The sequence below is a fragment of the Anopheles cruzii genome, chromosome X, assembly GCF_943734635.1.
Source record: "Anopheles cruzii chromosome X, idAnoCruzAS_RS32_06, whole genome shotgun sequence".
NCBI lineage: Eukaryota > Metazoa > Arthropoda > Insecta > Diptera > Culicidae > Anopheles > Anopheles cruzii.
The window spans coordinates 10,373,011-10,395,383 of NC_069143.1; the positions used below are offsets into that span (position 1 = coordinate 10,373,011).

Here is a 22,373-nt window from a genome sequence, read left to right on the forward strand (position 1 = left end):
TGGAAGCGGCAGGGAAGGTTTGGGGTCTTCTTACCAACACTACATTGTCTTTCGACGAGGGAAAAATATGTTACTAAAATATTAGTTGCAGAAAAGATTTCACTCATTTCAGCTATTTTGCCTCATTATAGCTTATTGATGAAGATAAGATGGGAAAGTTCCTTACCTGGGCGTAAACATAAACGCTAGAGAATCAACATTATTGGACGTCCTCAACTGAAAGCAGCAATTTCAGTTTCACAATCTTCTTCAAAGCAAATCGGAGGAACCTCCGTTGTATGTTTGTAAACCGTCGATTAGCAGGCAGACAATATTTAAGCACCGAACGGGCCAGCCGGGCCGGGTCATCATGGAGGAAGTTGCCAAATTTCACGTGTCCACCAGTGGTGTACGAAGAACTGTAGCCACAGTCACAGTGTCAACCAACCATATTAAGGCTCGCCTCCCGCCATCGAGAGCACGTGAATTGCTACTGTCCAACACGTCCTCTCGGGACCGTTCCAGGGCCTTGCCTTGAGAAGAGAAGTTTACGGATTACCGGGTCGACCTGATTTTCTGACCAGTTAGATTGCTCGAATGTTGGTCTTACGAATTAAGCTAATTAAGTTAAGTGAAACTCGACCGTTTTTTGTACCACACAATTGTCAGATGTTGAAGTCTATGGTTATGCGGTTGAGTGCCTTGCTAATGAATAAATAAAATTGTTATTTTAATAAATAAAATATTTTATGTTCAAGATAGTTAGCTACTAGAACGTAAGTACACCGTTAAACCGTTTTGAGGTCCGCAAAAATATCAACTGTTCTTGTGCATACCAAACGGGGCAACATCATGGTAGCGTGCTTCGCGCATTTGAAGGTCAATCCCTAAGGAGTTCGGCCCTTCGGCGATTCATAATGTTTTCATGAGCATGACTTGTCCACTTGTTTGATGCACTTTTCATCGAAGCTTGAAATCAGAAGCACCACTGCGGTTCCACCGATTCACCTTCCGTAAGCTAGAACCGCTAGAACCGCTCGAACAGAACAACTTACAGAACAAAACGGACGGTGTTGTAAATAAAAATTATCATTAGCAACAGAAATACGTCATACGTTGAGTAGACTCCTTCCCGTATAGTGCTAGAGATAAGACATCGCCCCCGCACCTTCGTCGAAATTTACTTGCCGAAAAGTTGATGATGATTAAACAACATTTTGAGCTACTTGAAGCCATGCGCACGCGGTTTATTGCGGTGCGAAACAAAGTTTATTTGAAATTTGAAGCTTGAAGTTTTCCTTTCCTTCGTCGTGTGGCTTGGTGTTACGAACAACTATAGTAGCTGCCGTTGTTTATAAGTAATAGTAGGTTATAAGTTGTACTTATAATGGTTACAAGTAATACAGAATTATGCGTGCGAAACGCGCGATCACGAGTCAACAAGACATCACTTTCTTGCTCAGCCTGTATACGACGGGGGCAAAAACCTCGAAAACTTGCAAACCAACCGACGGAGAACGGAGCGTAGCAAAAATATTCGACAAATGCCGGAGCGGCGGGGCAATAGCCGACTAAAGAATCACGGATTATGAAAATGCAAGGTCGCGTTCATCAGAACGTCAACGTCGGCAGGCAGGCATAGCAGTTCCTCCACTCGACACGTAGACTACATGAGGTACGTAAATCTGTAAATCTGTTTCTAAAACGTTTCCGCACCAAAGTAAGTGCATTTAAAACAGAAACAGAACGCTATTCGTACCATCGGCATGCGTAGGTGGGTCGGTCCTCTCTTATTCTGGGTCAAAGGTGCTCTGGTGTTCATGAACTGTTGGCAAGACTCAAGTACTAGAAGTGTTGAACTTTGAGCTCATATAAGCATCCTCATACTCCTATAGGCTGCTACCAAGTTAGTCAGCTTCGCTGGCTCGCGTTTCCTGGCGTTTCAGGTTGGCTACCAAAAACATAATGAAAGAAAAACATCATTCCCAGTCAGTACACAGTGAATAGCATCGGCGTCCTTGCCGCGTAGCCTGGCACCCACAACCCACAACATACCTGCGTGAATATGCAGGGCCCCGTATTTGTGATATGCAGCTAGGAGACATGCTAGGAGTGTTTGGGATTTCATGGTTTTACATGGTTTTATTAAGAAAAAATAGGAATATGCAGCTTGCTTTTTTGACAACGTTTTGCGACGTTGGGAAGCTTCCAAATATGATCACTCGCGAGCGCTGCTTTCTCGCTGTTTCTAAGTTTTTCTGCGCTTCGACCACCAAATGCAGCTCACACAGACACACATACACACACACACGCACACGCACACAGCTCAGTTCAATTCATTTGCAATAGTCGCAACTTATTGTTTAATTAAGGCTTGTGTAATTACACGTGTTGTTCCTCGGTTCGGCTCCAGCTTCGGATCCGTTTTCTTACGTTTGTCTACTGGTAACAACGGCTACTTCAGCGTCTTTTCCCTTCGTGGGCGCGCCTCTCCTCCGGTTGCGCCGCGTGGCACCGGTATCTTTTGAGCAATGTATCCTGCACCGCGGCTAGAGCGCTGCCTGCCTGCCTAGCTACTAAAGTGACTAAATTTACTGAACATTTTACATTTGTGTCGTAAATGGCACCGAGCGGGCCTACTTCACCCCCACCCCACGTAGACGACGGTTTACGCGAGCAACAAACGCGGAAAAACGTTTCAAACAAACAACACAAATGCTAGAGGAATCCTTCCGCCACCGCCACTTGACAGTTTCATTTACCTCTGCGCGTCTGTCGACTTGCTCTGCTGCTCTGCTTCGTTCGTTCGCTCCGTCCAAAAATTTCACGCTTCAGTAGTCGGTCCCCGCGCTGCCATCATCGCTACTCGCCCTCGACTGCTCCCCCCCTTTGGCTTCCCTTTTTTGGCTCTATCCACTCTTTCGGTGCGGCGCGGTTCACTCTACTCCTTTTGCTTGCTGCTCCTTCCGGTTTTTGTACTTTCGGTTTCTCTCGGCGTGGTTGTGTTTGTTCGTACCGCAGGTGTGGGTGTGGGTGGAAGTGTAAATAAGTGGGAGTGATGTGTATGTTTGATGAACTCTGATGCCCGTGACGGAGTCGATATGGCAGTTGTATTGTCGCGCGGAGTAAAAGGTTTTGATCAGGGGGGTACGATTGTTGGTGTCCGGTCGGTGGGTAAGGGTGTTTTCGGTGCGCCTAACCTATGTGCGGCGCCGTCTGGATGCCAGTTAAGGCGTTGGTGTAATATACAGATGGGGGTGTGTTATATTAATGAATTATTACTAACAGTGAAATCTCTTTCTCTCTCTCTCTCTCTGTCTGCCCTGGTTTACGGCAAGGAAATTACCTTTCCTTTGTTAAGGGCAACACTCATCAAAAGACAGAAAGGGTCAAACTACTAAATCTATGTCGAAATGGTGTCAAAAAATATTCAAATCTATCAAGTATCGAATGTCAAATGTAGTCCAACTGTCAGATGCAGAAGTCTGTGAAATGTAAATAATGTGGATGGTGTTGATGGTTGCGAGCCACCTCCGTTTGGCTCAGTCCGACGCTCGTTGTGGCCCTTGGGACAGTGGGAACCACAGTTGGAGCTGCTCGATGAACTCGCACAGCGCCTTGGTGGGCATATTGGTGGTGATCGCCTTCACGCGCAAGGTCCGATCGTTCGTGATCAACGCCACGTTGCGCACAATGTACCCGTCGGCGTCTGGTTTGGCGTTCAGAGGAAGAGGAAGGGCCAAAAGAAACCGGAAACCCGGAAACCCAGTAAGTTTGACACATCACCGAGAAAGGGAAGGCAGCACACTTACCGGGTGGAGCGGCGTACTGGTCGCGGCACAGGCTGAGGGCCGCCTGGAGGATGCGATCGTCGTTGGTCTTCGTCGTGTCCTTGTCCCGCAGGAAAGGGGAGTCCTTCGCTACTATCTCGCCGTCTATGTCGATGTAGCTGGTCGAAGAAAAAAAAAAAAGGAACGGGCGATTAGAGGAGCCCGGCATCCGGCACAGAACCTGCCAAAAAACAAACCGTACCTGATGACGCCCGGATCGCACGTCTCCAGGAATGCCAGGGCTAGCTGCGATGCGTCGGCCACTCCGGCCGGGAGCGGTTTCTGACGGTTGGCGTCCCCCAAAGCAAGTCCCCGCAGCTCCTTGATGACTGCAAAGCAAAGAAGGCGCATGACATAGGGGCGCGCGTACTGGTGGCGAGAAGGCTGATGGCCGATGGCCGATGACTTACCGGTGATCGGTATCAGCATCCGGAAGGCGCGGAATGTAGCGATCCACTCGACCGCTGTCAGATCGTCCACGAAGCAGTTCGTATCCAACACCACGTACCGGGGCCGCACCTCCATGATGCGGGGCACCGTAGACTCTGCCAGCATGGCCTGAAAAAAAAATGAGTGTATCTTCGCTTTGGAATCGTTCTTTTGAGACGTCGAATGTTCGAAAGGATGAGGATCGAAGAACCAAATTTGAGGTGAATTTGAGCAGTGCGAAAACAAATTTAGCTGAAGCGGGAAGCTTGAAGTTTTCCGTTTTTCACACGTAGGTAGGGCGTAGGTAGAATTTAGCTTGCTGTCAAATATGTCTGGTTAAAATTTGTCTTTCGAAAATAAACTCCTGATCCTGATAAGATGTGTTGAATGCCATATTTGCTCTATATCTATCATTCAACACATCTTACGTGATGTTTTTGATTGATTTCGGTCGGTTTCAAGTGTCTTTGTCAGGAAGCTTCTGGGATCTAGCTCGCCAGAGCCTAAAACAGTTTTGCTCTGCATGCCACAGCATGGCCGGCGGCGGAGTTGCTGACCTCTCTCATGTCCATTCTCACGAGTCCAGGGGGTTCAACGACGTGTCCGACGTCCTGCGTCGGTCATTGTCGTCGGTGTTGCTGGTCGTTCAAGAATTTTCCGGGGCGGCGGCGTTCCTCATTAGTAGCGGTTCGATAATAAATAAATACTACACTACACCCACAGCGGAGACCTCTGAGACCCCCGCCCACCTGACCTGAAACTGCAACTGCAACACTCGACACTTCATTTGTTTTGACACCTGCCCGATGATGCCGGGAGTCACACATCCCTTCCCGACGGCACGGACATTATTCACGGCGCCACGGGGGAGACGACTGTCCGAGGGTGTTGCTCTGAAGGGCCCCCCGGGAGATGTGACAAACAGAGGCACCCAACAGAGCCCCTGCCGCCCACCAAACAAACGGGAGCAACGAGCGTCCGAGGACCCCTCCTCCCCTCCGCCCTCCCCGGCAAAGGCTCGCAGATCGCGTTTCGCGGCGCGCATTTGCATACTAATGAGCAGCTTATGCGCAAGCTTTGCGGAGAGTAACAAAAAAAACATAACACGCAACGCAAGAAATTTAAACAAACCGCCCGAAACCCCGTTACGGCGACGCCTTGGTTGTGTCCTATCTGGCCTTAGTGGCCTATCCCCGGTATCAGACGCGGACTCGGTGAGTGATTAACGGTAAAGTCGAATCGAACCTCTGCTCGAATAAAGAGAGCCGGCGGCGGATTCGGCGGCTACCGCGTCACGACGACGACGAGGCGCAACGCGCACGCTCGTGATGAAGCTGTAAAAGTTTAAATTGGTAGGCAGGCAGGCAGCGAGGCGGGGCCGGGAGCGAAGAAAATTGAGCTTCTTTTCGTATGCAAATTAGCGACGCAGGGACGTAGCGCCTCTGGAACTGCGCAGGTCCACCGCGTTCGAAGCGAAGGTGCCTTGCTTTTTATTGCCAACCATAACTTGACTGGCACACTGACCACCATCCCGACCATCCTCTACTGATCCGCTCCCCTACTCGCGCCTGCTTGGACGAAGGGATTTCGGGAAAGCGCGCAGTGTGGAGCCGCCTCCAAGGCTCCGCATCGGACTACTACGCCAGAGCCTACACTAGCCGACCGACTGTACACTGCACTGTGCCTCGTGGGTCGTGGCGGCTCCATTCGGTACCAAAAAAAAACACAAACACAGGATTATGTAAGGATTGTTCACCTTCAATTCAGCACAAGGATGGATTGCTGAATTTTGGTGATTGCTGAATATTAAGGCAACAGCCTTGAACAGCAGCCTTGACATGCGTTGAAGACGATCCACGTTAAGGACGTCCAAAAATAGTAGCAACATCTGAACATCGTAGGCAAAATACAGGATATCTGATATTAGAAAAGACGTCGAGTGACTGTAAGCGACTGTCTCTATGGGTCTTCCTCCCTTGGGTCCTTTGGTCTATCACCATGATTCTGAGTCAAAACAACGAGGCTAACGAACGAGTTCGTGTCCAGAATTCCCGGGCCCAGTAGAAAAACATCCTTCGACGATGGCAGCAATTCCTTTAATTAAAGTTCGACTGGTTGACCACAATCCACAGGAGAATTCACCAGATTCAGCCACCTTTTTTTATTTTTTTGGAAGCATCCAGGAAGTGTATTGATGTTCCAGGAAGACCAACACTGAAGTAGTGTAAAGTGTATTTTGAACCATAAAAATTGTCAGTGTTCTTTCGTTCCCGTCGAAGCGCAAAACTAATTGAACTTGACTTGATGGCTTGGACTCCATCTGTCTGTCTCCAAGTTCTAGTTCGCTCCAGTAATGACCTCTACACCTCGGTTGATCTTCAAATCACCCCCTGCCGGTTTGAAGGTCACCCCACAAATGTCACTCTATCGCCCCTCAGGTATCGGCCCCTGGCTGACGTTTGCCTAGCACAAGCGGCACCATCTGGGGAACTGGGAACATTTTCAAAGCAAAATTCTGTTTACCGAGCGATGGAGATGGCTGCTCGTCCCTGAGACGGCTCTGCAACGGGCGGAGGTGGTACTTGGCAAAACACTCGCCGCCACACGACGTGGCGTGTTGGTGCGCGCAGCGCAGGAACGCGTGCTGAGAACCCTCGTGCAGGCCAAGGCCTCCGGGGGGCACACACGGAAGGCCGACGAGAAGATATGTTGGCAAAATATTTGGACAATTTCAGTGCGTTCCGCTTGCGGCTGGGATCGGAGCGCACCAGGTGCACCGGCACCGCAGCACCGTAAAGCAATGCACCGGGGACCCGCCGGACCGGACCAGGCCGGGGCCTGTTTGTTTGTTTGTTAGTTTGTTTGTCCGTCACTCCAGGACGACGGCACGGGACGGATTTGGCAAACCATTTTCCTTTCCAAACGACTCCGGCTCGCGCGACATTAACGCAGCCCGCACTAAAGCAGCCCGCACGAAAATCACGGAACACGGATCCGGACACGGATGGTGGCCGTGGCGTGGCCCCAATAGCGAGCGCATAATACACGCACCGCAACACCACGGTTGCGAATTCCGCAAAACAATTTAAAAGAAACAGGAAAAAAACGAAGGAACAAGTTAAGTAGAAACATACCGAAAAAAATCGAGCAAAAAAGAACGAAACAAGACGAATGATTCCTTCTTTTTTTCGTTCCTTCGCGACGACCAAAGCCAAAACCAGGCGGTGGGACGAAGAAATCGCTAACCGACCGGGCCGCGCTAACGACGACTGCGCGGCGCGGCGCGGTGTTGTACCAGGAAAAGAGAGCCCCAGCCCGCCAGCCCGCCCTCCGACCGACGTGAGTGACCATCACACACGCACGCAACCCGTGGCCCGCGCATTATTTGCCAACAAATAAAACACACGCGCCTGGGGGCCGTGGGGGATGGGCCAGGACGCAGGAAAAAAGAAGGGGCAGAAGATCGAAAAACCCGCGAAACCCGCGGCGGCGGAAAAAAGAACCGGGGGGCGAGCAGGGAAGCAGGGAAGAAGAAAACAGAAAATACGAAAACTGCACAAGAGCACAAGAAACACAACACAAGACAAGAGGACGACGGTGGCGGCAGCGACGTGCGATTTCTTCTAACGGGATTATCGGGTACGCTTTCAGATTGTTGTCAACCCGCGCGCGCTCCGCCACCCCCCTCCTTTCCCCACCATGGACGCCCCCTATGGGCTTTATGTCGTGAGGTCCCAGGCAGGTCGTGTGAAAGCAGCGAACATCGCAGCCACACGTCGTTCTTCTCCGGCCTTTCCGTTCCGGGGGCTCTCTGTTCTTGTTCACTCACAGCTTTCTTGCCTCCTTACTGCTGCTGCTGCTGCTGCACTGCTCGCAGTCAACCTCTCCCGTTCTCACTCTCGTTCTCTATCTCTGTTTCTTTTCTTTCTGTCGTTTTATCACTTTCTCATTCCCTTTCCTTCTTGGTCGCCCTCTCTTTTTCCGTTTTTTAACTCTTTATCTTTCTTTATCCTTGCCTTTGTCTCTCGGTCTCCGCTTTTCACTGTCTTTTTCTATTTTAATTCACCCCTTTTTCTCACTCTTTCTCACTCTCTCTCTGTCGGTCGCACTCGCAACGCGACAATCTCTGCTTGCGTGCCTGGTGGGGAAGCATCCGATAAACGGGTAAAGTAGATCACGATCGTCTTTTTTCGGTCGCGCCATCGTCCCGGTCACCGTTGACACCTGAGAGCCCCGGTTTCGCGTTTATGCGCCACGCGACCACCACACACAGTGTGCCGAGGAGGCGCCAGATGCGCCAGAAACCTTCGGCCCAAACCGAACCGAACCGAAACTCGGTGGCGAAACGCCCCAGGGTTCGAACGGACGTTAAACGATCCGAGGCGTTCACAAATAAACTCGCTCGCTAAAAATGCTGGATGGAAATAACTACAACCATTTTTTCAATCGTAATCTCCGCGCCTTAACAGGTTGGCAAACCAAATACTACTGAGCGCCGATGAAGTACTATGTTCCTCAGTTCCTCAATCAGTTGCAAGGAAGCGTCGCGTCTTATGCAAACGTTTTGAACATATGACAAATTAGGTTACAAAAAACCGATCGTTTACGATCTGTTTTACAAAACCAGACTGCTGCACCTACTCTTAAACTTCTGGCTAAATTGCTATGAGAGGTTATTGCTGTGCAACACCACTGCACTACTAGCACAAGTACTTCCAAAAGCCGTACGAACCGTGCTGCGGTGGCTCCTCCGACGCCGAGACGGCGTCGGATAAGAAGCGAGAAAAATCAACGATGCTCAAACTAGGCGCTAGATTCGAAGGAAAGCGACAGAGTAAAAAAGGGACGCGGCGAGAGAGCCAACCGGAGAGAGAGAGAGAGAGAGAGAGAGAGATGCAAATCATGTGATCGCTTCCGGTCTGTAGTGTTCGAGTCAACCTGATCGAGATTTCAGCGACTTGTTCAAACGAGAGCCAAACGAGACCGATTCACAGACCGAACTGAAAATCTGGGGTCTAAGGCCCCCCCCCCTCCGCGCCCCCCGCTATGCTACAGGACCCACCCCGGCATGGAGGAACTCGTCCGAAAAAAAAAAACCAAAAAAACTCAATCCCCAAACTGACAATCGTCCGCCATCAGGAATCAGGCATTAATAGAATGCTAATGACCTCGACACCAAAGCACGACATCGGCAGCATCCTTTCCAGCCCAGCAATCGCACGATCGGAAGCGAAAAAGAAATGAAAGGTGAACGTTTCGGAAACAAGACAGAAACAAACAAACACGGTTGATGCTGCCCGCGCTCTAGAGCCACGCGTTCCCCGGAAATGGACCCTCTCTCTCTCTCTCTCTTGAGTGGTCCTGTTCTGCGCCCCCTGCGCCAGCGAAATCGCTAATGAACCGTGTACACCCTCTCCTGGCAGCACAATTTGACAAACAGCAACTTAGCGGTGATCAGAATATGACCGGATGCTGCCGACCGGGCCGGGGGATCTGCGAAATCGGACCGCTCGGCGCATCGGCGCAGAGAAAACGATCCTTCCCCCATGCACCGCTTACCTGCATCCGCTCCTGCTTCTCCCGCTCCAGACTCCGTTCGCTCCGTTCGATCTCCTCGTTGCGGCGCAACAGGTCGCGGATTTCCGCCAGCGTCGACGTGCTGGAGGTACTGGCCGGTCTCCCCGTCCCCGTCTCGTCTCTGGCCATGCGGCGGCTCGCACGGCTCGCGCGCTTCGTATCGCTTCTGCCGCCGCTGGTGACGTACCACACCCAGCGGCTCTGCGGCTCACCGCCCTGTTTCGCGTCGTCGTCCACGGCGGCCGTCAGCTACAATAGAAGCGTCGTCGAAACGTTAGGATCACTGCATCGAGCGGTCTAGCTTCGTTACCTGAGAGCCATCGTCGTTGTGCGACTGCTGGGCGACTGGCGCAGCAACGAGCTGCTGTTCGCGCCCGAGGATCGGTAGAGTGAGGCTGGTCAGGTGGTGGGAGCAAAAGAACGCTAGCTTCCGGAGGTGCAGCCGGGCTTCTACGTTGAAGATGTGGCACGTGATAGGCATGTACAGGGACGTCCCGCGGCTGTACATCCACGGCGTGCATCCGGCCAGATCGTGTTCCTCTACCAACTCCACGGGTGTGAAGCCTGCGGAGTCGTGTGTGAGAACATTGCATTGAACATTAGCGTGCTAGCGTGCTAGCAGTTCTCTAGCGACGGTCCTGGTGGCTTTGCTTACCAGGACGCGGTTCTGTCGCCAGCACGGGAAGGCCTATGTCCTGCTCTTCGAGAATGTTCATCAGCTTCGCCAGGTTCCCCCACGGATCGTTGACGCTCGATGTGCTACGAGAATGAGAATGGAAACGGGGGGGGGGGCATAAGAAGGAGGAGTCGGAAAGTGACGCGTTGACGTGACGTTGAGTGCTTACCCGACCTTCAAGTACGCCCGGCAGTAAGCTGGATGCCACACCGTGGCCGGCGTGTTCATCAGCCAATCGATCCAAACCTGTGTCGGGGGGGGGAGGTGGTGTGCGTTGAAGCGCGGTCAGAGATATCAAAGCCAGAGATCTCCACAGGAAGCGTACAGGTCCTGTAGCACGACAGGGATCCCGCACGACAGTTTCCCCCCTTACCTTCATCGGTGGCAGTAACGTTTTGGCGTCATTGCACAGATACACTTTCGGTTTGCGCCTGCTCTCCTTCTTGTCCTCGTCCTTGCGTCCGTGCTGGTGGGTTTCGGTGGTCTCGTTGGTCTCGGCACCATCGTACGGGAGCGGTGACGGTGGCGGTGACGGTGGGGGTGACGGTAGCGGCGACGGTAGCGGCGTCAGCTCGATCACGATCGTCTCCTCATCATCGAGGGGTGGCGGGTTCTCGACGAGATCGACGAAGCGCTCCAGCAGCACACCGAACATGCCCATGCCCTCCAACATCGCTGCCCGCTGGAGCTTCTTATTTTGGGCTGTAGAACGGAAAAAACCGGCAGGCCGGCAGAGCGGAACGCGGAAATCAATAGGTGATCCACTTGACCAGCATCCGCACAAAGTCTGCACGTCTGCGTTGTCTGTTGTTGTCTGTTGTTGTCGTGCGCTATGACAGCTGTCATCCAACCCAATTTTCGAGAATCATCGCCGCAAACGTATGCAGCAAACGGTGACTTTATGGGGGGCGCATTCATGGGCTGGTGGCGTCATAGGGCCCAGAATTGTTTCCAAAATTGGCGAACGGAGGATCAGTACTACTACCATCAACTCCGGGCGATACCGCCGGCGATACCGATACCGCAATGGAAGCCCCCCCAACAAGATCATGTGTTTCAAACACCGTTGGACTTTTTCTAATGATCTTGTTCCGTACTGACACAAGAGGGCACAGCACTTGGGAGCATTTGAAAAATAACATTCGACAAGGATTATGACGACCACAATGTGCCAAAACAGGGGGACATTGAAAATTATCTTATCACAATTGAATAGGTTGCCGGGAAGGCGACCATCGGAACAAACTTTACGACGGAAGAAGCATTTTATCAAAAACAAAAAAAAAACGAATTAAAATTAAGACGAATGCGGCGTGCGGCGACGGATGCGGCTAAGGGGCGCGACCGACCCGAGAGATCAACGCCTCTGTGGTCGGCGATAAAAAGCGGCCATCAGCGCCGCAATCTAATCACGGCGATGCTGTTCCCTTCCCAGCAGAGCAGAGCGGAGTTGTGTTGTTGTAGGACCTTCTCAACTGGAGCCACCGTAAACCGACCGGAGCCGCAACTTATGCCCGAAAAACGGTTCTCTGTGTTGAATATGCGGTATGTGATGATGTTGGGTTGGGTTGAGGTTTGGGGAGGGGGTTGGGGCGGCTTCGTCCTCTTGCATCAATTATCGGATTATCAACAATCTTCTTTCGTTTGCGGCACTCATTAAAAACGCCATACCCCACACCGCGCGGCTCCGGCGCGCTAATATCGCTGGGGGAACCGGGCAACCGGGCAACGGCCGGGAGAAAGACGCGCCAACGACCCACCGCGAAAGGCCAAGAACACTATAAAATAAATTACCCAAAAATTACCCCGACCACCGGCCCCCCTTTTGCCGCACCGGGGTCCCGCCGCAAAGCGCGACGAGACGAGTGGCCAACGACACGAACGACGACGACGACGACGACGACGACGAGTGAACAACCCACCAGAGCGCGAGCTGTTTAAGGTAAATTAATTTTCACATTTCGACCGTGTGCGGCGTGCGGCGTATCCCCGCGGGAAAAACGGCAGGCTAGAAGGGCCTCCCAAGGTGGGGGGTGGGAATGGGGGAAGCTACAGTTTTCTGGAAGCGCAGGCAATTTTCCTGGTGCGCGCGTCCACACAGCGTCCACCATTCTCTGGTGAAAAATTGGTGAACCCAGAACGGCCATCCAAAAAAAAACATCGAAAAACAAAACAACAAACAACAGAAAACTAAGCAGGAAAGCAGATAAATTGCGCTTAACCAACAAGCGGCAGCAGCAGCCAACGGCCACGGGGCCAACCCCTTTCGGCGCGCTGTCCCGAATGGCGCCAGGCACTCCAAGGCGGATCACGGAGCCTCGCCTTACCGGCGACATCAACCAGCGTACGGGAGGGCTGTTCGAAGGGTTCTAAGACATTTTAATTTCCGCCGGCTACGTATGTTCGATTTTCGATGTTTTGGTAGGTTGTCAGTGCACATGTCAGTGACTTATGGTGAAAGGTTTGGCCATTTTGAGTAATAGGTCAATTTTTGACAGCTGTTTTGCTTGGACAAGATTTGGCCGAGATCGTCGATTTTTGTCCACACAAAAAAAAAATGGAATTTCTATCAAATTTTGTGTGAAAAACCGGAAACTGAAGGAGGACATGAAAGATGCGACGCTACGATACGATTTCGAAGATAAAGACGGCATTCACCGACGGAGCCAAAACACGTCCAAGCTAAAGGCCGCAAAAATCGAAATGCCTTAGAACTTTTTGAACAGTCCTCGTACACACAACAGACCGTACACCGCTAGAGTGTGTTCTCTCGTTTGTAGGAGTCGTTGTCGTCATCAAGACGACCGCTCCAACGTTTAAATTAACGAAAAAGTTAATTTAACACCACTACACACCGGCTGGCTGGCTGGCTGGCTGAGAAGCCGAGCACGTGTGGCGACAGGATGGGATGATGTGAGGGGTGGGTTGGGTTGGGAGGGTGAATTCAGCGCCTATTGTCACCACCACCACCACCACCAGCAGCAGCAACGTCGTGGCGAGGGAGGGTCTGGGTCGTTCTGGTCTAGTGAGCAGGAAATATTCTGTTTTCGCGGAATTTTCGGGTATATCATCATCATCATCGCGCGCACAGATTTTGGCCGTTTTTGGGGTGCAGTGCTCGCGGTCGCTCGCTGAGATTTATTTTTCGTTCACACACACACACACACACACACACACACACACACTCTGTGTGTCTCTTTCGCACTCACTTTCTTTCTTGGGGTGAGGTGCGGCGAGGAGCAAATGGCGTTTGGATGTGCGTACAGCGTATTTGCGAGATGTGTTGCGATGTTTCGCGCGTTTTCCTCATGGTGCATCCTTTTTCAGCAGAATCAACAAACTGGAGTGCACTGGAGTAGCGCAGGACATTCGGACAAATTTGGTCATTCAAATCACTCGAGATCCGATATTAACACATGAGGTGAAAAGTTTCGAGCCATGAACACATGAAGGAATAACCAGAAGCACATGGCAAAGAAAAAGGATTTTTTCATCAAGACAACGCATCGTGTCACAAATTGAGGGCTTCCCTGCTGCTCCCAACATCCAGCGTATTCGTCAGATTTTAGGCTCCCGCTAGAGACTACTGGTTGTCGGTAGACCTCATGAAAACGTTCTCACCGGTAAGAAATGGTGGTTTGAACGCAGAGATTCTATCGCAGAAACTGCGACTGCCTATTTTGAGAGCAAAAGATGAAGATCGTTCTACAAAAATGGGTACTGAAATGTTAGAGCGGCGCTTGGTGGTAACGACTGTGTCCGGCTCTTGATCCGGATCTTTTCAATCCGTACCGAACGACTTTTCCATGCAAATAGCATTATGTCATTAGCATTGGCCTGACGTGTAGCAAATGAGGTCCCTGAGGTCCCTTCACTGCAGGGCCCCGGAAGAGAGCTTACCATCCATCATGGTCATTCTCACAAATCTAAATCCTGCCGCATGGTGCCGCAGATCTGGATCAGTTTCCAGTGCCACACACTTTCCTTTCCGGAGTTTTTCCGCAACTTCACGTAGCCTTCCATCATCTCTGCTTGGGTCAAGGTCAACGGTACTCTGTAGGATACTTTACGATTGCCCTTCTTGGTTGGTTGCCCAGTCCCCGCCGCAAATTCCACCCAAAAAGGCGGGAGTTCCGATCCCGTGTTACGGATATGTAAATATCATTTCTAATGCTCGACATAGAGCGCACAAAATAGCGCATTCATTTGAAGGTTAATCACGTTCGCGCCCGAGCCCGGTCCAGCCCTTCGATGCGCGCGCCCTTTTGGGAAAGTGCAGTGCAACCGCACCGAGCAGTTCCAAACCGGTGGCGGTAGCGGGGGGAGTGCTAGTGTAACAAAAAACGTCGCCCCGACCAACCGACGACGAGCGCCATAAAACGGCGTAGGGAACCCTTTTTTACCGGGCTCGAAGACGCAGCCGCCTCCGGGCAGCCCGCCTAAAAACCGTCGTCCAGAGGGCCTCGTCTTCTTTGGCCCTTGGCGTGTGTGTGTGTGTGTGACGGTAGACGTGGCAAAAAACGAACGCGCCGAACGCACAGCACGTTCTTGAGCAGAGTCGCAGCTGCCGTCGTCGTCGTCGTCGTCGTCGTTGGGTGTGCCAGACCACCCGCGAAACGCCTCGCCACGATCTTTCTGTCTCTCTCTCTCTCTATGTGGTAGACCACACACATCTTTGCATCAAGCATCATCCCTCCCATCGGCCGCCACCCCCACATCGCGTCCGTGTTTCGCTCCGGTACCGAAATCCCGCGGCGTCGGAAGTAGCCCGGGAGACCGGGTCAAACCCGGCTGTACGTGACACCAACGGGCCGACTCCGACTCCGATGGCGACAGCTACGACCTTCCTTCTTGTCCGGCTACAACCTGGCCGCAAGACAAGATGCTAATCTCTCTGTTGCTTTCTGTAACGGTGTGTTTTTACGGGCGGAGTTCCCAGACCCCAGTCCGTTTGAGCTGCAGAGCTTGCGCCACAGAGCTTGGTAGCTCTCTCTACCAGCGATCGATGGTGGCGCCGCCGTCAGGGCTCTGACACTTGGCAAATTGAACACCTTGCACTCTGCACTGGCATCAACAGCAACGTACGAGGGCTGTTCAAATAGTTCTTAGGCACTTTAATCTCCGCCGCCGCCGGCGTATATTCCATATTCGATTTGTGCCGTTAGGTTGCTCCACATGTCCACAGTGACTTAGTTCGGCCATTTTGAGTAATCAGAAGTAGTAATCGAATTTGAAGTAATTTGAGTAATCGAAGAAGCATCGAAGCATCTTCTCGGTCCTGTGAAAAAAATTTGAAGCACCGAAAAGCGCTGCTTTTCGACTTAAAAGCTTCACCATAACCCACAGTCAACATTTCGAATGCGTCCGCGCCCTTAATTGCGTGTTTTGCGACACAAAATTTGATAAAGATTCTTTGCCATCCTTTTTTTTTTTGGAAGAGACAAACATTGAAGATTCCAAAAATTACAAAAAGAGACAACAACAAAAATCAAATGTCGCGATACTTTTTGAACAGCCCTCGTATGTGATTGTCGGGCGAAAACAAAGCTTCGTTTGACGAGGTCGCTAGTTGACAGGAGGGACACCGATACGGGTGGGGGGGGGGGGGGGGGGGGGGGGGGGGGGGTGGCAAACGCAACGCCTCGCCTCCAGTTCGGATACCTCAAAATCGCACAGAAACGGTATCGAACGGGGTCCCACCGAACCCGCACCGACGACGACGACGACGACGACGGCAATGACCGGATGATGTCCCGAACCGGCTTAAGCTAGATTAGTTTAATGAAAGGCGATGGCGCGGTGGTCGAAGGGGCCAGTGGGTTGAGGTCGAAGAAAACGGGACCCGATCACCAGCCAGAGTAAGGGTCCGCCGCGGCAGTGGCCGTCGCCTTCGTCACATCCGGTGGCCCTCCGCGTATATTTGCGCGCGCGCTGACTGAAAGGTGTGCTGCCGCCCGACGATGAAGGGAACATCCAGGGGGGGGGGGAAGAAGCTCATCCACTAACCTTTCCTTCCGCCGCCGCCACCGCCACCGCCAGTGTCCTCCGCGCAGTGATAGCAGCACAACAGCACACGTCAGCGCACGTTTGTCTTAATCTTTCTCTTGCTCTCGTTTTCTTTCTTTGTCTCCCTTGTGCCATTCCTTCCTTGCCCGGTCTCCTTTTCCGTTTTTCTGTGTGTCTTTTCCCTTCCCTCCCTTCTCCCGTTCGTTCTTTCTCGTTCGCTTCTTGTCGTTTTGCGTTACCAGCAGCAGCAGGGTTTTTCAGGCGATTTTTCCCTTTTGTTTTGATGTCTTTTGTGCGCTATTTTGCGCTGCTCCGATTACTAATTTTGTTTTCGCTGTATTTTCTTCTCGCCGCTCTCGCTCTCTCTCTTGCTATAGTTCTCTCTTGCTCACACACAGCGCACCCGCTGTGTATTGGAAAGGGCCATCCTGTCCTCTTTGTTTGTTAGATCGCCGTCAGCGCCAGCGCCAATATGCTGCCGCTTTTCTTCTCTCTCTCTTTCTCTTTTTCTTTCTGTGCCTCTCCATCTCTCTCTCTCTCTCTCTCTCTCTTAAACTTTCTTTCTTTCTTTGTCTCTTTGTTTATTTCTTTCTTTGCTTCTTTACTCCTTTCTTTCGTTGTTTCTTTTTTTCTTTGTTTCTTTGTTTGTTTCTTTCTCTCTATCTTTCGTTAGTTTTCTCTATCTTTTTTTCTTTGTCTGTTTCTTTTTTTCCTTATCTCTTTCGCTCTCTTCAACAGCTTAAGCTTTTGTTAAGCTTTTTATCAAACCTCCACCACTTGCAATCCTTTTTGACCAGGAAAAAAAAACGAGAAGACCATTTGTTTGACCAGAACATGACCATGAGACCATGACAGAAGTGTTGAAAACAAGGATTAGCCGGATTGGAGAAACTTCCTGAACCTCCGCACAGTCCGCAACATGCGCGCAACTGTCGGCAAATGGCCGACAAATACACCATCATCAGAGACCAATTGGGCCTTTTCAGCAACTCATCTTCACACAACACAGAACAGCACAGTAACCACAACAACGATCGGGACGGCCCTTTGCGACCCCCCCCCCCCCCCCCCCCCCATCGTTTCGGTTCGGGATGGAGAGACGGCGATTGCCTGCGATTCTCTGGCCTGATGATCGCAACCCGAGATGAGATGTGGTGGGTCTTGTGCGCGCGCGCGCCCCCGGTCAATATCCGTTTCGATCAAATGCGACCCCAACGCCCTACCCGTCCCGCCTCCCCCGGCCACACACCGGGGCGCAGTTGATTGCAGCCAGCGTTCGGAATGGTCACGGATCGTACCGGTCGTGACGCTCTTTGGGACGTGCGCGCCTCTAGGAGACGTTTCTCCGTATCCGAACCGAAACAAGGACTTGCGCAGAGGTCCGCCCAAGCGTAACAGGCACTCAGGGCACAGCTGAGTAGAGCACAGTTATCGAACGCGGTTCCAGGAGGCGCCTGTCCTCCGAGCTCCAACGTCCAGTTTAGCGCCCCGGTGGTAGTCGTTGGGGATGCGAGGGGGCTAATTAGCACACACGGGCGAAACAGCCTCCTTACCACCGGGATCCACCGTCCAGTGGCGCCCCGATTGAGGCCCCGCAGAGCCACGAAGCGACGCAATGAAGATGAAGATGAAGATTGGAAGTTAAGATAGGTCATCATCATAATTGGTATTGTCATTATCACAATTGTTATTATTGGCTCGCCGTCGTTGCCGATGATGCTGCTCCTGCTGCCTGCTGCCTGTTGCTGCTGCTGTGGTCGCTAGTTACACGCACCCGGGGATGATGTGGGGGGTTGGCAGCATGTGGATGGTTTTACCGATTACATCCCCCCGTCCCCCATTAGCCTATTACACGAACGACAAATATAGCGAGAGCCGGACGGTGGATCGAATGAGGACATACAGCGCACGCCGGTGAGTGCGACGGAACGAGCACGAGAGAGACAGAGGCCGATAATAATGATGATTTTCTGTGTTTTAATCTCGCCCGTCTCGCTAGAAAGGGCAACAGAACGAACCGCCCGGGGGGGGGGGGGGGGGAGAACCCTGGCACGAAGGGTGAACCTTTGGCAGTCGGAAATCACCACCATGTCCAGCGAAAAGCCCCATCGGAAACCAAATCGCAATAAATTTTACTTTTAATACGAAAGACTTCAATGCTCGCTCAAGGCACGAACCCGCAGAAAACCCAAAAGACCCGCGCGACACTGACCTATCAGCCATACACACGCCCCGTACGTCGAGCGGATGGCAACGCCATCGTTTGTCTTCCCCCCCCCCCCCCCCGCGCTGCTGGCACGTGCCACGTGGGGGCGCTAACGATCGATTCGAACGGTCGGGACGAACTTTCTCAAGCTAGCTGTGAAGTGAGTGAAAGGGTGTCCAAAGGGCGTCGCGGATTGCAGCCATAGCAGCACACTACCAACAACACCACCACCACCACCAGCCGAAGCAAGGCAATTGACGTGATCTGTTCCTTCGCCGACGCCGCCGCCGCCGCCCCACTAAGCAATCATTTATTGATTAATTGATTTACTTATCGACGGTTGCCCGACCGACGACGATGGCGTGTAATTGCGGGGAAGAGTCCACAACGGCGCGGATCACCACAGCATCGCGGTCGCGAGCACGGGGACGAAAACTCATCTCAAGCGACGAACCCTCCGCCCGACGAAGTACGGAGATTGAGGTCAATCAGCGATCAGAGCTTTGCGGATCAGCGCTTCAGCAGCAGCAGCAGCAGCAGCAGCAGCAGCGTGGTAACAATGTGTGTACACGCGAGCGGTCCCCCCACCCTCTCCCCCTGCCCCCTTCCCGCGGCCGGGGCTAACCGATAAAAAGAAAACGAAAACCCGGACGGACGGTCGGTCACCGAACAACAACAGGCCGAATCCCGTTTCCCGGAATTGCCCGGACGCCGAACGACCCAATTATGTTATTTGGTTGACCGAGACCCCCCGCTCCGGTTTGCCATCCGATTTTTGGGATAACGATAAAAAAAACGGCACACAGGACGGGATAGGACAAAACGCGGATCTTCCCGATGGCGCGCGCGCTGGCGGCGTGTCGCATAAAATGTGGAACATTAAATTAGCATAAAGAAACCGCGGTCAAGGGAGTAGCGCAAAAAAAAATCGGAACCCGGATCGCAAGACCCCCCCCCCACCGAGTCCGGGGGGGCGGGGGGATAATACACTGGTTGGGACCGGTCTTTAGCAACCCCATAAAGCACCCGACAGCAGCCCGAAACACGCCGCTCAGTCGCGGGGTTCTTTCATCCCACTCCAAATGCCTTCGGAGCTTTTGCTCCGATTTTTGCTTTGCTTTTTGGGTCACACTAAACGCGTCGGTCACAATCAATAATACCGGACCCCTGGCGGGGGGGGGGGGGGGGGGGGGGGGGGGGTGTGTGTGCGTCAAAACATTGTCCGAGGGTGGGCTGAAACGGTCGGCACCATTTGGTGACGACGACCGTTAGGCGACGTCAATCGCTGGTCAATTTGATAAATTTTCGTTTTCGATTAGTTCAAAAATGATTCATGATGGTACAGAGTCCTGATGGTGATGGTACCCTCAAACACATGCTGTACTACATTTAGAAAATAAATACAGGGTCCGCGTATTTTGTAGTTCCGAACTCACAGTATGTATCTGCCAGGTGGTAAATTTTAAGTTGAATGTCTGTGATTTTGAAGAAATGAACCGCTCATCAACAGAACAACGTGTTAAAATGATTAAGACTTACTACGAAAGCAGATATTCAAACGAAAATACGTTTGCCATATCAAAACCTCAAAAGCAACGCTCGATTCAGTTGTAATCTAACCGTTTATTTCCACCATATCGAATGCTCTGATTGGAGAATGTGTGCCGAGAAAGGGTTCACCGTTTATGGTGCTATCAAATCAGAGTGGGCGTCTTTTGGCTCTATATGTTTCCAGACCCAGTCTGCCGGTCTGCCTTGATGCTAATGCTATTAGGTAAAAGGACCCACAACACGCCAGGCCAGGCCTATTTGAGGCAGCATTGTCTGTTGATGGATTCGAGACAAGCGAAGCGAACACACGCGTGAATAATAATTGAGCGCAGGATTTATTGACCGAAACGCGGGATGGGTTTGGTGTGAAGACAGAACTTTGCCGCTAGGCAAATGGATGAACAAGGAAGATATGCGCGACCGCGAACAGGGCAATCCCGAACCGCCATAAAGCACCACTGGCTCCTCCAGGAGGCACCAGGTGGGCGCTGGGAGCCTGCGACACCAATGCATAAATATCGCGCAACCTGTGACGGTGACGGCCGGCCGGCGTCGGTGACCCACATTTTCCGCGTTCCGGTTCTTTTCACTCCTGGACGAGGAGGGGGGACAGCAGAACGAAGCGCGCAGATGTTCGTGTTGGCGTCAAACATAATTTCCAGCACCCCTTCCCGCACGATGACGATGACCGTTGGGGCGGGGTGCTATTAATGCACCTCAGCAAGAGCCGAGGTTGATCGCTCGTAAAAAGGACTGGACAAGAAGAAAGTGGCACCCACAGGCGCGTCAAAGCGTCACACGAAAACTAATCACACAAAGTAACATAAAACTCGACGACTCGATGATCAAACGCGGAATTCGCCGCGGATTTGGTTTTTTTTTTTTTTTTTCGAGTGTTGGCGGGGGGTGATAAATCTCATGCACGCAAATCACATCCAATAAATCACCGTATCGGCGGCGATCGGATCTCGGGTTGACCCAATCGATCAGTGGTAATAAAAAAAAAAGAGAGGCGACAACAAAAAATGGAAATCGATACGAGCGACGACGAGAGAGCGAGATGAATCCGGGAGAATTAATTCCCCGGCCCCGTAATATGGAGAACCACAAAAAAATACGTTCCGTTCGATCGTAAAAATAAATTAACATTCTTCGCGGGAACGCGGGATTTCGGGCGTCGCGCGCTTGCTGTGTCGGACACAGCTGTGGGACCCCCCCCAAGACCAAATATGTTTGTTTGAGAGTAGGCCCTTCGAAGGACCGCACATTTTTTTGAGCGTTAAAAGGTTGAACTTGCACTGCTTGCAAGGTCTCGGTAGCTGAGCTACTAAGAGAGCCGCTCGAAATGTATGTGCTTTGGCGACTAAAACGATTTGATCGATATCGGCAAACATCGAAGGAGCGGTCCCGTGCCGCGATTCACGAGGGCAAACGACGCCGGCCACTGGACGTCCACTGTGCTGACCAACTGACCAATACCACAAAAGAAGAATAAAGTAAAGGGCTAAAAAAGAAAGAAAGAAAGAAAGAAAGAAAGAAAGAAAGAAGGAAAAAAGAAAAAACGAAAGAAAGAAAGAAAGAAAGAAAGAAGGAAAACAAAAAGGAAAGAAAGAAAAAAGGAAAGAAAGAAAAAAGGAAAGAAAGAAAGAAGGAAAGAAAGAAAGAAAGAAAGAAAGATGGCACGCCAGTTTGGCAACGCAGTCTATCAAGCCAGTTTAGCATACGCGGGAAGTGGTGCAACGTTACAGCCGTGAAGCGGAGGACTGTGCGAAAAAGTCCGCGAAATGTGTCCCTCGTTCCCTGCCGCCAAACCCCCCCGCAGTGGAGGGAAAGTGGAGACGATGCGGGGCAGCATAGTTTGATGCGCGGGTAAAATTGTTATGTAATGAGCGTTTTATTATTTCTACCGTTCTGCGACGGCGACCGACGACGGCGCGATGTTCTCCGCCACGGCCACACGGCTGCCCCCCCGCCTCCTGGACTGGACTACCTCCCCCACAGCTATACTTCCTGCTACCATCATTCCACAGCGGGAAAACGCATCGCGCGAAAAAAAAAGAACGCCGTGTAAAAAGGCAATTAAAATCACAACATAAGCGTGCGTGTGTGTGTGTGTGTG

The 22,373-nt window shown here is 51.8% G+C and overlaps 1 protein-coding gene across 1 annotated transcript in view; it reads right to left on the reverse strand.

Annotated features, from left to right (window-relative positions):
- Positions 1–3,521: 3,521 nt before the first annotated feature.
- Positions 3,522–22,373, reverse strand: part of LOC128269627 (telomerase-binding protein EST1A) — a 33,678-nt gene continuing 14,826 nt past the window's right edge. The window contains exons 5-13 of the mRNA XM_053007017.1: positions 10,865–11,193; positions 10,661–10,737; positions 10,471–10,574; positions 10,126–10,379; positions 9,798–10,064; positions 4,220–4,367; positions 4,012–4,138; positions 3,792–3,928; positions 3,522–3,688 (exon numbers count right to left, since the gene is read on the reverse strand). Of these exons, the coding sequence (XP_052862977.1) occupies positions 3,522–3,688; positions 3,792–3,928; positions 4,012–4,138; positions 4,220–4,367; positions 9,798–10,064; positions 10,126–10,379; positions 10,471–10,574; positions 10,661–10,737; positions 10,865–11,193 (1,610 nt within the window). The remainder of the gene's footprint in view (positions 3,689–3,791; positions 3,929–4,011; positions 4,139–4,219; positions 4,368–9,797; positions 10,065–10,125; positions 10,380–10,470; positions 10,575–10,660; positions 10,738–10,864; positions 11,194–22,373) is intronic.